At 43.7% G+C, this 17,335-nt stretch overlaps 1 protein-coding gene across 2 annotated transcripts in view; it reads right to left on the bottom strand.

Annotated features, from left to right (window-relative positions):
• Window positions 1–11,087, bottom strand: part of RNF8 (ring finger protein 8) — a 39,913-nt gene extending 28,826 nt beyond the window's left edge. Inside the window, exons 1-2 of one of the 2 annotated variants that reach the window (XM_082638414.1) lie at window positions 10,786–11,087; window positions 4,860–4,988 (exon numbers count right to left, since the gene is read on the bottom strand). In XM_082638414.1, coding sequence (XP_082494540.1) covers window positions 4,860–4,988; window positions 10,786–10,896 — 240 coding nt within the window. In that variant the 5' untranslated portion in view covers window positions 10,897–11,087. The remainder of the gene's footprint in view (window positions 1–4,859; window positions 4,989–10,785) is intronic. The other variant, XM_082638413.1, reaches the window with a different exon arrangement.
• Window positions 11,088–17,335: the final 6,248 nt, after the last annotated feature.

Here is a 17,335-nt window from a genome sequence, read left to right as displayed (position 1 = left end):
TTTAAAGCCAGGTTTAGACACAAACACTGTGTATAATCATATCAAGACACAGGGCCCCTTTGCAGTCAACCCTTCACCCATATCCAGGCAGCTACTCATCTGGTCTCTACAAAGGTCTGCCTTTTCCATAATGTTGGGTAAATGGAATCATACACAGTATGTACCCTTTTGAGTTTGGCTGCTTTCACTTAGCGTGATGGCTCTGAGATGTGTCCACTTGGTTGCATTACAGTAGCTTGGTATTTTTATTGCTGAGTAGTACTCCAGGGTATGGGTATATCAGCTTGTTTCTCTGTTCCCTAGTTGTTTTCTTCCAGTTTTTGGTGATTATGAATAAAGCCACTATAAACATTCAGGTACAAGTTTCTGTGAGAACGTAAGTTTCCATTAATTTGGGGTAAATACCTAAAAATGGAATCGCTGGGTAAGTGTATGTTTAGCTGTAAGAAACTGCCAAACTGTTTTTCAAAGTGGCAGTACTATTTTGTTTTCTCACTTGCAGTGTTTAAGAGTTCCAATTACTCTGCATGCTCACCAGCACTTAGTAGTGTTTTATTTTAGCTATTCTAATAGGTGTATCAGTCAATATTTTAAAAAATTCTTTACTAAAACATAACACACAAACATAAAAACATACAGATCATAAATGCACAATTAGGTGAATATCACAAAATGAACACTCAGTGTAACTACCACAAGGTTTAAAAAAAAAACAAAAAATCCCCACATTATCAGCATCCCAGAAACATCCTTATGCCTCCTTCTAGCCACTAAGTCCTCCCCCCCCACCCCATAAAGTGACTACTAGCCTGGCTTAACATCACACGTTAGTTTTGCCTGGTTTTGAACATTATACAAATGGCATGAAATAATATGTATTCTTGGGACTTTCCTGCCGGTCCAGTGGTTAAGAATCCGCACTTCCGGGCCTCCCTGGTGGCGCAGTGGTTGAGAGTCCGCCTGCCGATGCAGGGGAAACGGGTTCGTGCCCCGGTCTGGGAGGATCCCATATGCCGCGGAGCGGCTGGGCCCGTGAGCCATGGCCGCTGAGCCTGCGCATCCGGAGCCTGTGCTCCGCAACGGGAGAGGCCACAACAGTGAGAGGCCCGCGTACGGGAAAAAAAAAAAAAAGAATCCGCACTTCCACTGCAAGGGGCATGGGTTTGATCCCCAGCTGGGGAACTAAGATCTCGCATGCCACGTGGCACAGCCAAAAAATATATATATATATATTTTTTTGTGTGTGTGTGTGTGTTTTCTTTCACTCAATATTACGTTTGTGAGATTTATCCATGTTGTTGGATATAGCAGTAATTCATTCAAATTCATTACAGTATAGTGTTTCATTGTAAGAATATTCCACAGTTTATTTATCCATTCTACTGTTGAAAGACATTTGGGTTGTTTCCCTAGGAGTGATAATACTGTATGTGTGTATGTATGTATGTATGTATATACACATACATACACAACTTTAATAAATAATGCCAAATAATTTTCCAAAATAGTTGTACCAATTTACACTTCTACCAAAAGACTACTTGCTCCATACCCGTGCTAATGTCTGGCATCATCAAAATTTAATTATAGTTACTCTCTGACTACAAGGTGTGTTGTGGTACTCCATCATGCTTTTAATTTGTATTTCCCAGGGACTTCCCCGGGGGCACAGTGGTTGAGAATCCGCCTGCCAATTCAGTGGACATGGGTTTGAGCCCTGGTCCGGGAAGATCCCACATGCCACGGAACAACTAATCCCGTGCGCCACAACTACTGAGCCTGTGCTCTAGAGCCCGCGAGCCACAACCACTGAGCCCACGTGCCACAACTACTGAAGACGGTGCGCCTAGAGCCCATGCTCTGCAACAAGAGAAGCCACCACAATGAGAAGCCCGTGCACTGCAATGAAGAGTAGTCCCCGCTCACCACAACTAGAGAAAGCCCGCACACAGCAACGAAGACCCAATGCAGCCAAAAATAAATAAATAATTTGTATTTGTATTATTTATTGATCAAATAAATAATATGATCATTAATGAAGTTGAACAATGTTTCATGGCTACTGAACATTTGGAAAGAATCTTTTGTGAAGTGCCTGGCTCTTGCCCACTTTTATTATTTTTTTAATTTATTTATTTTAGTTTATTTATTTTGGGCTGCGTTGGGTCTTCGTTGCTGTGCGTGGGCTTTCTCTAGTTGCGGAGAGTGGGGGCTACTCTTCATTGCGGTGCACAGGCTTCTCATTGCGGTGACTTCTCTTGCTGTGGAGCACAAGCTCTAGGCACGTGGGCTTCAGTAGTTGTGGTGCACAGGCTCAGTAGTTGTGGCTCGCAGGCTCTAGAGAGCAGGCTCAGCAGTTGTGGCGCACGGGATTAGTTGCTCCGCGGCGTGTGGGATCTTCCCGGACCAGAGCTCAAACCCACATCCCCTGCATTGGCAGGCGGATTCTTAACCACTGCACCACCAGGGAAGCCCCTGCCCATTTTTAATACTGGGTTATCTTTCTTTTTCTCATTGATTTGGAGTTCTATATACATCCAAGTATAAGCCTTTCACTGATTATATGTGTAGCAAGTATCTTCCATTCTGAGCTTGCTTTCACTCTCTTAATGATATCTTTTGATGAATGGAAATTCTTAATTTTGATGTGCTATCTCCAGTATTTTTTAAAAGTATCCCATGTATGGGCAAAATTGGAAACAGGGCTGAGAACCACTGCTCTAGCTGCTGGGAGACCAGAAGTTGAATTGTCCCAAGCACCAAGGTTTGTTCAGACTCAACTGTGCACAGAAGGGGTTAAATCAGATCATCTCTAAGGTCCCCTTTTCGGTGCCAATTTATATTTTGCTCACAGTGCCTTGCCAAGAGTGCTGAACCAACTTACTTAGCATTTATGCTCTCTTTCAACACCATGCCAACTCAACTTAATCCTAGTACAGGAAGGTACTTTCTCCATCAGTTTAAATCTAGCAGGTTTATGCATGCAAAATGAGGCCACTGGGCAGGCCTACAGAATACCTGTGATACTATGAATTATAATAAGAAATATAGGGCTTCCCTGGTGGCGCAGTGGTTGAGAGTCCACCTGCCGATGCAGGGGACACGGGTTCGTGCCCCGGTCTGGGAAGATCCCACATGCCGCGGAGCGGCTGGGCCTGTGAGCCATGGCCATTGAGCCTGCACGTCCGGAGCCTGTGCTCCGCAACGGGAGAGGCCACAACAGTGAGAGGCCTGCGTACCGCAAAAAAAAATAAAAAATAAAAAATATATATTTGGTATTCATCCCCATTTCTAGCACAGAGCTTCTAAAACCCTCAAAATTTCCTAAGTGGTAAGAGATCAAGGTAACTTTTGTTAATGTTAATGAGGTGACTTTTGGAATGCACCAGGGTCACCTATGAGGACTGGGTGCCAGGGGAACCAATCCTGTGATTGGAGAGTTGGAACTTTCAGTCTCACCCCTCAACCCCCTGGGAAGGGAGAGGGGCAAGTGGTTGATCACCACTGGCTAATGATTCAATCAATAACACAAATGTAATGAAGCCTCCACAGAAACCCAAAAGGGTGGGGTTTGGAGAGCCTCCTGGTTGGTGAACACCTGGAAGTGCTACGAGAGGGGCAAGGCATGGACACTCTATGCCCCTTCCCATACACCTTGCCCTATGAGCCTCTTTCATTTGGATGTTCACCTGTATCCCAGACCATATCCTTTTATAATAAACTGGTAAATCTAAGTAAACGTATTCCTGAATTGTGAATCACTCTGAAGCTAATTAATTAAATCCAAAGTGGGAGGTGGCAATGGGGACCTCTGATTTATAGCCAGTCAGCCAGAAGTACAGGTGAAAACCTGGACTTGGCAACTGGCACCTGAAGTTCAAGGACAGGGTCCTTGGAACTTCCAACCTACACCCAGTTGGTGAGAAGCACAGATGTTAACCTGGGGTTGTGACTGGCATCTGAAGTGGAGGGTGGTCTTGTGGGACTGAGCCCTTTACCAGTGGAATCTGATGTTATCTCGGATTGACAGATGGGTGGGGGAACGTCCCCACACCCATTGGAATTGGTCTCAGAATCATTTTAATACCCTTCCTTCTAACAGGTATCTTTAAAATCCTTTCAACCAGAGCAGTGCAAAATGGTGTCCAAAGACTTTTCACACTTCCTAATCCTTAACTGTTGACACCAGAATTTCTCTCACTTCACACTATATTTTCACTATTTGCAAGTGCTTGTATATCTGCACTTCAGGTATTTCCTAATTGCTGGGCTTTATACACTATTTCACCTCCCTTAGTATTCACATTTGATCTGTGGTTTTCAAATTTGTTTGAAGCAAAAAAAAAACCCTATATTCAAAGGAAATCTTCCTTAGAGCATTAATGTATGAAACAGGTGAAAAGTGAGAAGAGGGGTTTGCTCTGGTGGAAAGAAGTGGGAAAGAAAATGAGCTAAGTGCAGTCAGCGCAGTTCCTCCCCCTCCCCATGTCCTGAATCACAGTTGTACTCCAGAATCTTTGTCAGATTCCCGAGATCTCTCGACCCCCAACTCACAAGAGACCAAGTCCCCTGGTAACTTAATCTAGTTTCTGGAATAGGACCTGTTGCCCCAATTCAAGTGTTCCCTACAAAGTAACTAACTTCAAGTCATTAGACTTTATTGTGGCATAATCTAATCTCTGGCAACATAGAGAAGTAGTTCTCTCTGGGAAAGACAAGTGGGTAGCTAGGGGAGAAGATACCTTCTTTTAATTTTGAATCTTTTAATTTTGTACCATGTATTACCTCGGGGGGGGGGACCCTAACTTAAATAAACAAAAATTGAATAAAAGTAACTAGGCTTCCGTGGATTACTGTACCTTGTTGTCCATAATTGTCCATTGGCCCTCGGCATTCTGCTTCAAAATACAGTGGTTTCGGGAAATCATCAGAGGGCAGATTTTTGATACCAACTGGTATGTGACACCAAATCCTCGCCCTACAGTCACCTAGGAAGACAACGACAATGTAAGAGACACAATCAGCCACCGTACTGAAAAGAGAGGTCCTTTACAATCTTGTCAACCAGCAGTATCCACAAGTCCTGACTTATGAAACCAGACTCCCATGAAACCCAAACAGCTCACTGGCCATCTCCTCCTTCAGCTGCCATGGGAAGCCACTGGCTAGAAAAAGGTAAAAAGTTGTGACAAGAGACAGCTGAACATTAATCATGGAATGTCAGGGTTGGTAGGACTCTGAAAGGTCACCTGGTTCAGCCACTCATGGGATGGAGGAATTCTTTCTATACAACCCCATCAACTAGTCTTAAACACTGCCAAGAACTATAGCTTCTACATAAGACAGTCCTTCCAATTTTTTAATGGCTCTGACTTGGCATCTTTCTTCCTATAAATTCCATCCATCAGCCCAGGCTCTGCCCTGGGCACCACCAGAAAATCTCCAATCCTCCTTCACAGGACAACTATAAAATGTCTACTGAATCTTCCCTTTTCGTGGCCCTATGTTCCCAATTACTTCAACATAACTCCACGGCATAGGTTTGAGTCTTTTTGCCATCCTAATAGGTCTGTGAAGAGACTCCTGGTTTATTTTTATTCCTGGGTGCCACATTAAGAAAAATAAACCTAATTTTTATTACATAGTCAGATGCAAGTATCCCTTTCCCAGTTCTAGATATTATCACTGGAGCATATAAACTGCATTAGCTTTCACAGCAGATCTATCATACTGCCAACGTATCCTTAGGCTTAGGAATGATTAAATTTCTTGGTCTAACCCTCCCCTAAGAATTTTTATGCTAAGTCATGTCTCTTCAGTCCTATCCTTGACTAGTTGGTAAATTTGGATTCAAGTGCAGGACCTTACATTGATTCCTATTAAATTTCATCTTGTTAGTTCAGCCTATCATGAGCTTGTCAAGACCTTTCTGAATTTTTCATCTGCCATCAGACATACTCAATATCCCTTCCAGCTTGGAGTCACCCACCAAATTGATATGATGCTCTCTGTACCTTCATTCAAGACAGATAAAAAGATTAAAACAGGTTGTAACCAAAGCCAAAGCTCTCAGGAAAGCCTAGTAAACATTCCACCACACAATCTAGGAACACCTTGAACCAGTTATAATTCAACCAAAAGATGGAAAAGTCCTTGTTTTCCATCTTATCCACAAGGTCAGCATGAGAGCCTCTGGAAAAGCTTGCAAAGAAGTCCCAGTTCACATCTATCATATTTTCCTGACAGACCAGTCAAGTTCATAATAACCCTGTCAAGGAAGGAAATAAAATTCTTCTGGGATCCAGGTCGTAGAATTCCCTGCTTATTCTTCTTGGCGCACATGCCACCTCTTTAATGACCCATACCCCAACCTAACCTGGGAACATTAAGCCAAATAGTCTGTGGTCTAAAAGCTGCACTTTTTGTTCCTGTTGAATTATTTCAAAATCATGCCTGTCCTCCTGAGTCCCTCAAAGACCACCACGACGCTCTGTCCCAATCTATTGCTCACCACAGACTCTCATCTCAGTAACTGACACTACCACCCAACCTACTGCTTAGCCCCAAACCCAGAAGCCATCTTTGATTCACTCTACATCCCTCATCCCCACATTCAAATCATCAGCAAAATCTACTGGCTGTTAATTCAAATATGCCCTAATCTATTCACTTCTCTCTCTCTCTCAGTGGCCACTACCTTAATCCAAACAGCACTGTTTCCTCCAGTTATGCTGTTTTTTTTGTTTGTTTGTTTGTTTTAATTTTTTTTTTTTTTTTGCGGTACTAGGGCCTCTCACTGTTGTGGCCTCTCCCGTTGCGGAGCACAGGCTCCGGACGCGCAGGCTCAGTGGCCATGGCTCACGGGCCTAGCCGCTCCGCGGCATGTGGGGTCTTCCCGGACCGGGGCATGAACCCGCGTCCCCTGCATCGGCAGGCGAACGCTCAACCACTGCGCCACCAGGGAAGCCCCAGTTATGCTGTTTTTGCTCCTGTGCCAGCCCCCATTCTTCACACAGTAGCTGGGGTGGTAATGTAAAAACTTTAAACCAGATCTTTTCCCTTCTTAAAATTCTCTAATAATCCAAACTTCCTTCCACAGCCTTTAAGGCCCTCAATGTCGTAACCCCCTCTACCTCTTTAGTGTTATCTCACATTATGGTCAGAAACACTACCTGAGGGTACTTTCACCTGTCCCCTCTGATTAGAACATCCTTCTCTCAGACATTTGCATGGGCTCCTTATCTTTCAAGTTTCAGCTCCTCAGAGGCCTACCTTGATTACCTAATCTAAAGTTGCTGCCTGATCCCTCCCCAGCCATTGCATTCCTTCACATTATTAGCATGCACTTACCACATCCAAAATTATCCTGCTTGTTTCATTTATTTTTGTCTACTTTTATTTACTTTTCTAAATTTATATTTAGAATTTAAATTTCATGAGCAGGGACCTTATCTGTCTTGTGTACCACAGTACCCTGTACTCCTCAGAGCCTCTTTCTGCTCAGTAAATATCTGTGAATAAATGGAAGAATAAAGAGATCTTGCTTATGAGTCCTCCCAGATTCCAGGAGATGGGGATTTTTTTAGGTCAGAAGTTGGAAAATGGGTTATTACCACTGGAAACTATGGAGCAGCAGCCAGGAACCTTACAATCTGACTTGTTCCCCTCTACAATGTTGTGGTGATCACCTCCACCAAAACCCTGAATCTGAAGTTTTTCGATGCTTTGACAGTTTGCCAGAAATTCCATTAATTATAGAAGTTCCTCTGAATTAATATATATACCCTTTAAAAATGGAACGTTTAAGGATTTATCTGTCATCCATATTCAGTAGGAATTTCCATTTAGGTAGCTTCATTTCTAATAAAGAAAGTATTAAATATTCCATTTTAATACCTGAAGGGAGACAGTCAGATTGCTATTATGGGTAGCCTGGAGAAAGTAATACAAAAAAGGGAGATGAGTGCCTTTCTCTGAAATCACCTCCTATGAACTCTGAATCCAGGAAAGGAAGGAAACACTCTTTTTTGTCTTTCCCTTCACTGTCTGGTCCTAGAATTTACCTTGATATATTGATAATTCATCCACACCATGATTAGAGTCTGCATGAACTTATTTGAATATCCCAGCACCACGCATAACATAAAACTAAATTTCCCATGGGAACTGAGTGCCAACAAACTGCTAACTCGTTGCTGGGGATTGTTTCTATTTACAACAGTTTTGCAAGCCAGTACTGACAGTACTGGTCTACAAGTTCATCTTGTCCTTACCCACCTTCGCTAATGCTTTCCTCCTAGGCATGACTCCTACTGTTTCCCAAATGACCAACAACTCCTCTAGGACCATCCTTTTCCTTTTTCCAACCCTCTTAGGGCAAAGAGCTTCATGAAAACCAAATACAGGAGAAGAAAAGAGAAAAATGAAGATACTACGATTTCCCCCAAAGGCCTAATCACTTATAGGGCCTGGGAACTAGCTAATTTGCAATAAATCTCTATCTAATTTGTTTTTCTACCAAACTCTCTGGATTGGTTTAAGAAGTTTAAAGACACCCATTCAGGCAGACAATTTACTACAGTATTCCCTTCAATGAAATGAGAGGAACCTTGTTTTATTATTGTAGCTGAGAATCTGAGGAGTACTGGGAAGGCAAGAAACTGACTTTACTCTCATTATAACTAAGTAATATCAGCACACCTCCTAAAATCTTATGCACACCGGCCTGTGCTATGGTTTGGGGATGATTACAATATAAGCAAGACTTCATGTCTTGGCTTTGACTCAGGCCTCTGTCCATACACACTGCAGGCTATGCTCCAACTACTTCCTAAGGTCCGACCTTGCAGACAGCCAGGCCTGGGCGGCATCTCCTCCACATAGGTCCCAAGGCAAGCCAGTCTTCTTGCTGTATCTTCACCATTCACTCTGGCTTGTATGGCTCCCCCCTCATAGCGGTGGTCTCACACAAAATTATCTGATAGTTTAAAATATGTGTAGGAGTACTTTATAGTCCTCTTGTCCTTGCTGCAGGGGCTTTAACCTTTGTGCCTGCCCCCTCCCCAAGACTCTCAGTGCTACCAAGCTATTCAGAAGTAATGAATTAATCCACCACAACTGAATCTTAAAGAACAATTAACATGACCACTAAATTCCTTACCGGGTTGTGTGTGAATGTGGTATATGTGCAGGGCTCAGATTAAGTGATGTATGTGAAAGCCCAGTCCTATACAAAATAAGGTATAGTTACTATTATTCAGGTATTAGTATCTTCATTTGTTAAACTTCCTAAACGTATATGCTTTTGGAAAGGGTCGTGCAGGGAAGGCCAATGCTCGAGCTGAAAGAATGAATGCCTAATATGGACTTTTAGGCATTGATAACGTGGATAGAAGAGAGACTGGGGGCAGAGATATCTTCCTCGTGTTCTTCAATTCACAGCATACAAGTAATCCTTTACAATCCCCAAATCTAGCAACATTTAAGGCTGGACCTGAATTCCTCCTCTGACTGTTCTTAGGATAGTACTAAATAAACCACAACTTGGCACTTGATCATACAGTCTGCCTGGATGTTCTCAAACTGCTTCATTGCATAAAATCCTCTTTCCCCGTTCAAGCAATAAACTCTTTGAGAGCAAAAGTCATTATTATGTGTCCCTCTCATACTACAGCAAACAATGCAAGTACTCAGTAAATACCTGGGAGACTGAATTGAGACTATGTAACTTACAGGAAAAATCTAGTTAAACATACAAAATTATCAAAAGACTTCTTTATCCTTCACACAAATCATTTCCAAAACCAAAACGGTTCCCAATCACCACAAGCTGGTCCCTGATCCAGCCCTCCTTCCCAAGCTGATTGCACTCTCCCCTCCCCCCTTCCATCATCCTCTAGAACCACCTCACGAGTCCTAGCGGCCCCCAACTGAAACCGTGCCTCACCTGTCCTCTTTAAATTCTTTTCTTTGTATTTATAACCGCATTAGAGAACATCATAAGCAGCTTCTGGAGAGAATTCTTGTATTTCTGTACCTCAACCCATCTAAGGGGGTGCCAGTCGGCAGTACCGAGACTCACAGGATAATTGTGGCCCATACCAAAGCGCCAATTTTCCTCAAGAGTTGGAAAGGAAAAGGGCTTTTTAACGTCAAAGTCTGAGCATTTTAAGGGACACAACCTCAAACTCGCAATCTTTTGCAAAATAAACTTGAGAAAGTTCACGCTCTCAGCAGTCCTCCGAGGTCCTCCCCCCACCCCAGACCCCGGATGGTTCCGTGACTCTCGGAAGTTGGGGCAGTTCCCCCTGCCAGTTCCGCCGCCCCGGCAGGGCGCAGCCGCATGCTCCGGGTGCGACCCCAATAGGGGTTGTGCCAGCCCCCCAACCCATCAACACAGTCGCCTCCTTCCCCCGCGAAACCCCAGCAGTCCTCATATCCTATACGCCCACCTCTCGCTCTGCCCCTCTACCAGGCTCCTTCCCGCAACCCAGACACCGGCCCCAGCTCGCCCCTCGGGCCTGGGCCGCTCTCCACTGGGCCATCTTTTCTCCCACACTGTCGTACTTCCCCCGGACACCGCCCACCTCAGACCCCCCCAACCCCTCGCACCAGACCCCTTTCTCTGTTCCCTCCCCCCCAGGGCCCACCCTTCACCGCTCTCTTCTCTTCCTCTTCCACCTCCACTTTTCCATGCATCCCTCCCGCCGGGACGTCGGGCCTCCCTCCGGCCCGTGCCTCCTCCAACTCCCTTCCCTCATTTTCGGAGGACCCCCTCCCCCTCACCTCGTTTCCATCCTCCAGCAGCAGCCACTCGGCGTTCATCCCCACGCGCCGCAAGCACCAGCTCCGGTCACCAGTGCGGCCTTCCGTGACCAGGGAGCCAGGATCCCCCATAGCCTACTCGGCCCTGGGTCGCGGTCAGCACAGAGCGAGACCCCGACCCGGGCTCCCCCCGCCTCTTGGTTTCTTCGCGGGCGCCATACCTACACTACAGACAGAAGCAATCGCTAGGCGTTCGCGATCTAGGCGAAAGCTCGCTTGGGCTCCGCCCGCAGCCCGCCCAAGGCCGGCAAGCCGGAGTCACTGCGCCTGCGCAGGAGGAGGGCGCTTGGGACCCTGTAAACCAGGTGAGGGCGGTCTAGCCCCAGGGCCGGCACTTGTTTCCCGACGCGCCCTGATGCGCCCGATACACCTTTCTCACCTTTTATAGTGCCCCCACCCCAGTTCTAGCCTCCCCACACTGGAGCCTCTTCTCTCTTTTCCTCTCTGTTTTTAAAATTTTTGCTTTGTAACGATTTCCATGTTATTTAAAATTATAACCAACTTTTAAACAACTTTTAACTTGTGATAAATTTAAAATCTGTTAAACCTGTTTCTAAACAGCACCTCTTTTGCACGATCTTCTTTTACTACCGCATTTTTAAAAACTCACACTGAAAAAAAATTATTTAAAAAATAAAAAGAATTCCCTGGCTGCCCAGTGGTTCGGACTCTGAGCTTTTGTTGCCTGCGCAGGATTCCACCCCTGGTGGGGGAACTAAGATCCAGCAAGCCGAAAGCCGTAAGGCGCGGCCAAAAAATATATATATATATATAAAAAAAAAAAACAAAACAAAACTTAGACTGTACTAGGCAAATCTATCCAGGCAGAAAGCACAGTTACCTGCTGCTAGGTGTGGAAGCCAGGGGGTTGAATGCAATGGACTTGAGGGAATTTTCGGAGGTGATAGAAATGTTCTAAAACTGAATTGTGGTATACACCGGCACATAATATTGTACATCAACTGTAGGGAATTAAAATAAATAAATAGGGCTTCCCTGGTGGTGCAGTGGTTAAGAATCCGCCTGCCAATGCAGGGAATAAGGGTTCGAGCCCTGGTCCGGGAAGATCCCACATGCCATGGAACAACTAAACCTGTGCACCACAACTACTGAGCCTGATCTCTAGAGCCCGTGAGCCACAACTACTGAGTCCTCGTGCCACAACTACTGAAGCCCGTGCACCTAGAGCCCGTGCTCCGCAACAAGAGAAGCGACCGCAATGAGAAGCCTGCGCACCACAATGAAGAGTAGCCCCTGCTCGCTGCAACTAGAGAAAGCCCACGCACAGCAACAAAGACCCAACGCAGCCAAAAAATAAATAAATAAAATATATTTTTTTAAAAATAAATAAGTGAAAATGAAACTAGATTGTGGTGATGATTGCACAACTGTATAAATTTACTAAAAAGTCCTTGAAGCATACACTTCCAATGGATGAATTTTTTTTAATTTTATTGACGTATAGTTGATTTACAATGTTGTGTTAGTTTCTGCTGTAGAGCAAAGTGACTCAGTTATACATATATATGTTCTTTTTAAAAAAATATTTATTGACTTATTTAATTATTTGCGCCCGGTTTTAGTTGCGGCATGCGGGATCTTCATTACCGCATGCAGGATCTAGTTCCCTGGCCAGGGATCCAACTTGGGCCACCTGCATTGGGAGCACTGTCTTAACCACTGGACCACCAGGGAAGTCCCTATATGTTCTTTTTCATATTCTTTTCCATTATGGTTTATCACAGGATATTAAATATAGTTCCCAGGGCTATACTGTAGGACCGTGTTGTTTATTTTATACATAGTAGTGTGTATATGTGAATCCCAAACTCCTAATTTATCCCTCTCCCCCTCTTCCCCTTTGGCAACCATAAGTTTGTTTTCTAAGTCTGTGAGTCTGTTTCTGTTTTGGGGATTTTTGGGGGGTTTTTTTGCGGTACGCGGGCCTCTCACTGCTGTCACCTCTCCCGTTGCGGAGCACAGGCTCTGGACACGCAGGCTCAGCAGCCATGGCTCACGGGCCCAGCCGCTCCACGGCATGTGGGATCTTCCCGGACCGGGGCACGAACCCGTGTCCCCTGCATCGGCAGGCAGACTCTCAACCACCACCTGCCATCCATTTACTTAATCATCATTTCCAGTATACATGTATAGTGGTTATAGTATTGTTAACCCATACACCCATGGAAAACAACTTTATCAGTTAGAGTACACAACTTATACACAGGTCTTTTGCCTTTAGTCATATAGATTATTTCCAGACTTACTTAGGTCAGCACCCTTTTCCCCCACCCACTTCAAAGAGGTTGTTTCATACAGTTATATTCTTTTGCCACCATCTGCATTCTATATGAAATCCCCTGACTTCCTAAGTGATTTTTTCAAATTATATACATTAAGGTTCATTCTTTTGAATGTAAAGTTCTATGAGTTTTGGCAAATGCATAGTGTCATGCACTGCCGGAGTCCAGCTCCAGCGAGTCCAGGGATACCCGAGGGATGGATAGCGTCGGCGAAGGAAATAATTCTATTACTTCAGCATTGCATGTTTCTTTCTCTCATGTCTTTATTCTTGATTCTTCTTCTTCATTCTCCCTCTATTGTTTACAATCACAGGTTTATATATTGTAGTTGATTACATTACCAGGTACGTGGCCAAACAATCTTAGCACAATCAAACCTCAAAATATTCTATAAAGATTTTTTAAAACAAATATCCCCTAGTTTCTAGATATCCTATTAAAATATTTCCCCAAGTTCCCATTAATCACAGGTTGTTTCTTAGTAACCAAGTCAAGCAGTTATATGATTATTTCAATTGTAAAAGTTAAAGCTACTTGTTCCTATTTTTCTTCTTGCATGAGCAACCTTTTACAATGGTTCCATGAAAATATTTACAATGTACCTGCATGCTCTTTCTCGTTGTTTCCTTCAACTGAGACAGTGTTTTCTCCCTATCCTGGCAACGAATTCTGCTCTAGTCATTTGTTTTTCTATAATTAATCTTCCTTTATAATAGAACCATAAATTTCCTATGTCGTCATCAGGAACTCCGGCCCATGGCCATAATTCCATACTAGAGGGTGTTTTTCATAAAAACATCCCCTTAGTTCCAGGCTCTTAATTCTTTACCTATTTCCCCGGGGCTTTAGTGGGTACTTCCCATTCCATGGTAGTTTCAGGAGGGGGAGTCCTAGAGGAATTTTTCTTTCACGTGGAGCAACATACCCCCAAAATTGCCCCTGTATGTAAATTTATTATCATAAAACATAACAATGGAGCTGTAGTCCACCTTCCTGGCATGGCGCTGCCTTGCAGTTTCGCCTTCCATTGTTCATGACTTTGTCATGGTGCAATGGCTCCAGGATGGCTTCCGACAATGCACAGTATCACAGAGAATAGTTTCATCACCCTGAACAAATCCCCCATTCTTTACCTATTCAACCCTCCCCCACGCCTGCATCTTGCTGTTTTATTTAACAATATATCATGGACATCACTCCATAGCAGTATAAACATATAGTCCTCCTTCCTCTTTTCAGATGTATATTACTCCACTGTGCTGATGTACCATTTTTTATTGAACCAGTCCCTTATTGATATATGGTTGTGTCCTTTTCAGTCTTTCACGATCACAAATAGCCCTGCAATGAATTAGTAGGTACTTTTTAGTATCTATTACAAAATTTTCATATATTATCTTACTTGATTCTCACACCATCCTGCATCCATTTACCTGTGAGGAACCTGAGACTACTGAGTTGCCCAAGGTCTCATTACCATGAGCTTCTTGAGGGTTATGTCTTGTTTTCCATTGCATTCCTGGTATTTTTACTGAATGAATGAATGAAACTCTATAGTAAATGGCAGCACAGGGAACTGAAGCCAGGGCTAGAGACCAGATCTTTCTAGCCCCAAAGTTGCATTCATTACTGTCTGGCAGTGGTCTCTAAGGTGGAATGGCCATATCCCAGGGAGTGCACAAGGTGGCCCATTTGCTTGTGGAAAGAATATGTCAGGTTTAGGATTTTATCCTGTTCTTTTAAAAATGTCCAGTTTTGTGAATATTTTTTACTTACATAAAAGAACATAGAGAATATGTATAGACTTTTTATGAATAAATAAATATTCATATATCAGGCTGTATGCTCAGACTTTATTTTGACGCCAAGAGTGCATGATGAAAACAGTTTGGAGTTACTGCCTTCTAATATTTGGGGATTTTATTAACTCCACCTCCCCTATATCTTCCCTTCTAACAGTGATTCCCAACCGGGGGTGATTTTTGAGCCCCAGAGGACATTTGGCAAAGTCTGGGGACATTTTTGATTGTCATGACAGGGACAGGTGTGCTACTGGCATTTAGTGAGTAAAAGCCAGGGATGTTGCAAAACATCCTACAAATCACAAGACAGCCCGCACAGCGAGAATTATCCAGTCTCAAATGTCAGTAGTGGTAAGGTTGAGAAATTTTGCTTTATACCCATCTCAAGAGGGAAGAATGGAGGCACAAGAAAGAGCAGGATGCAGAAAAGGAAGTAGGTTGTTATCTATATCTGTAGATCTAACATTTGTCTCATTACATATGCCCAATTAATGTTAATTGAAAAGAGCCGAGGAATGTTAGAGTTGGCAAAGGAGAGGCTTGTGGAATGGGAAAGGAAAATGGCAAGCAGAAAAGGAAGCACAGGGCAGGAAGAAGAAAGGGAAAAGGAGAAGAACAATATGGGGAAAGTGCAGCAGATCGTTTTCCAAGATGATTGCAACAAGATCGCCCATGCCACATGCTCTCACGGTGTGACACTGACATTCCTCACATTGCAAGATGGCATCTGTATTTCCTTCCCTTGAACCTGGGTGGGTATATGACTCCAGCAGAAGTGATGCTATGACATAAAAGGTGATACAGCTTCCACATGGCTTTTTTGGGATACTCTTAGAGCCCAGTCAACCATGACGAAGTGGAGAGGTCACATGAAGAGGCCACATGTACATGTTCTGGCCAATAGTCTGAGGTCCCAAATAACATGGCAGACTTATGAATGAAGGTACCCCTAGAGGATACCAGCCTTTGAGTCATTCTGCTGAGGCCCCAGACATCGTGGAGTAGATCTAAACCATTCCTGCTGTGCCCCATTTGAGTTCCTTACCCATAGTTTGTGAGCATAATACAATGGTTATGTTAAGCCATTTGGTTTGGCGATTAAGAAATGGAACAGGAAGGGTGTGTGTGGGGGGACACTTGGAGGGTTGTTGGTTGTCTGCTTTATATACTAGTTAGGGTAGTGCTAGCTGCTGTAACATACAAACACCAAATTTCAGTGGCTTAACACAATAGAAGTTTATTTCTTACTCACATAATTATTCAGAGCAGTGGTCCTGGTTGGTGGACAGCCTTCCATTAAGTCACTCAGGAACTCCGACTACTATCATTCTGTGGCTCCTCTATTCCCCAGGGCTTGGAGTCCTCTGCATCCAGAAAGCAAAACAGGGGATGAGAGAATGGAGAAGGCACACCTGCTTCTTAACTGTCTTGTCTCAAAAGTGATATATATTTTATTAGAGAGAACTAGTCACACGACACCACCTAGATCCAAGCAAGTTTGGGAAATGTAGTCCCCGGTTAATCAGCCAATTCCCAGAAACCATTGTATACTATGGAAAGGGAAGCATTTTGGTAGATAGCTGTCTCTGCAGACTTTAGAACTGAAGTTAATGAATTAAAATGATGATCATGACAAAGCTTTCTCTTTCCCTCTCTCCCATTTCCTTTCTTTTTATCTCCCTGGAATAGAGGTGGCATAAGGGGATGGAGTACAAATGATCACATTTTGCTCACTCTGTGGTTTTTGTGGGACCAGCCCTTACTCAATTCAGTGGTAAACCAGAGGCTACTGCAGCATGGTAGTGAGGTGTGTGGAGTTGGAGCTAAGTTGTCTGGGTTCAAATCCGAGCTCCGCTACTTATGATATGAGATCATGAGCAAATTACTTGACCTCTCCAAGCCTGTTTCCCCATTTATAAGATAAGGGTAATGATAAGGATAGCATTTAACTTATAGGATTGTTGTGAAAATTGATTTGGTTAATTCCTGTAAGATAGTTATGCTTGGTACATGGTAAGTACCCAATAATTGCTAGCTTCTGCAGAAGCTACCTCCTGCAGGTATAAACTCTATCTCCCTATGCCTCTTCTATGCTTCCTTGTCCAGGCATGAAAACAAGATGTTTTCTTCTCTTTAAATTGGTGAAGTTATAAAGTAGAAATCCCTTCAATCAATTTTAAACTTTTATTACCCGTCTCCAAGCAAGATGGGTTTTTAAAATGTCTAAACGAGAGAGCTCTTTCTGTGAGCAAGGGTTGATTCAATCGGGGGCACATCTCTGCCAATTGATTTGAAGCATGGTTCCTCTTTGTGAGGTACAGTAAAGGTGAGGTGGGACTTTTTCATTGTGTTTTTTTGAAAGATAGAGCAGAGAAGAAAGGGGTCTTGATGTAGCATCTCAGGTGA

Source organism: Mesoplodon mirus (genome assembly GCF_964341445.2).
Source record: "Mesoplodon mirus genome assembly, chromosome: 12".
Lineage (NCBI taxonomy): Eukaryota > Metazoa > Chordata > Mammalia > Artiodactyla > Ziphiidae > Mesoplodon > Mesoplodon mirus.
Note: the sequence above shows the minus strand (reverse complement) of the source record. Positions and strands in the feature narration are given on the sequence as shown.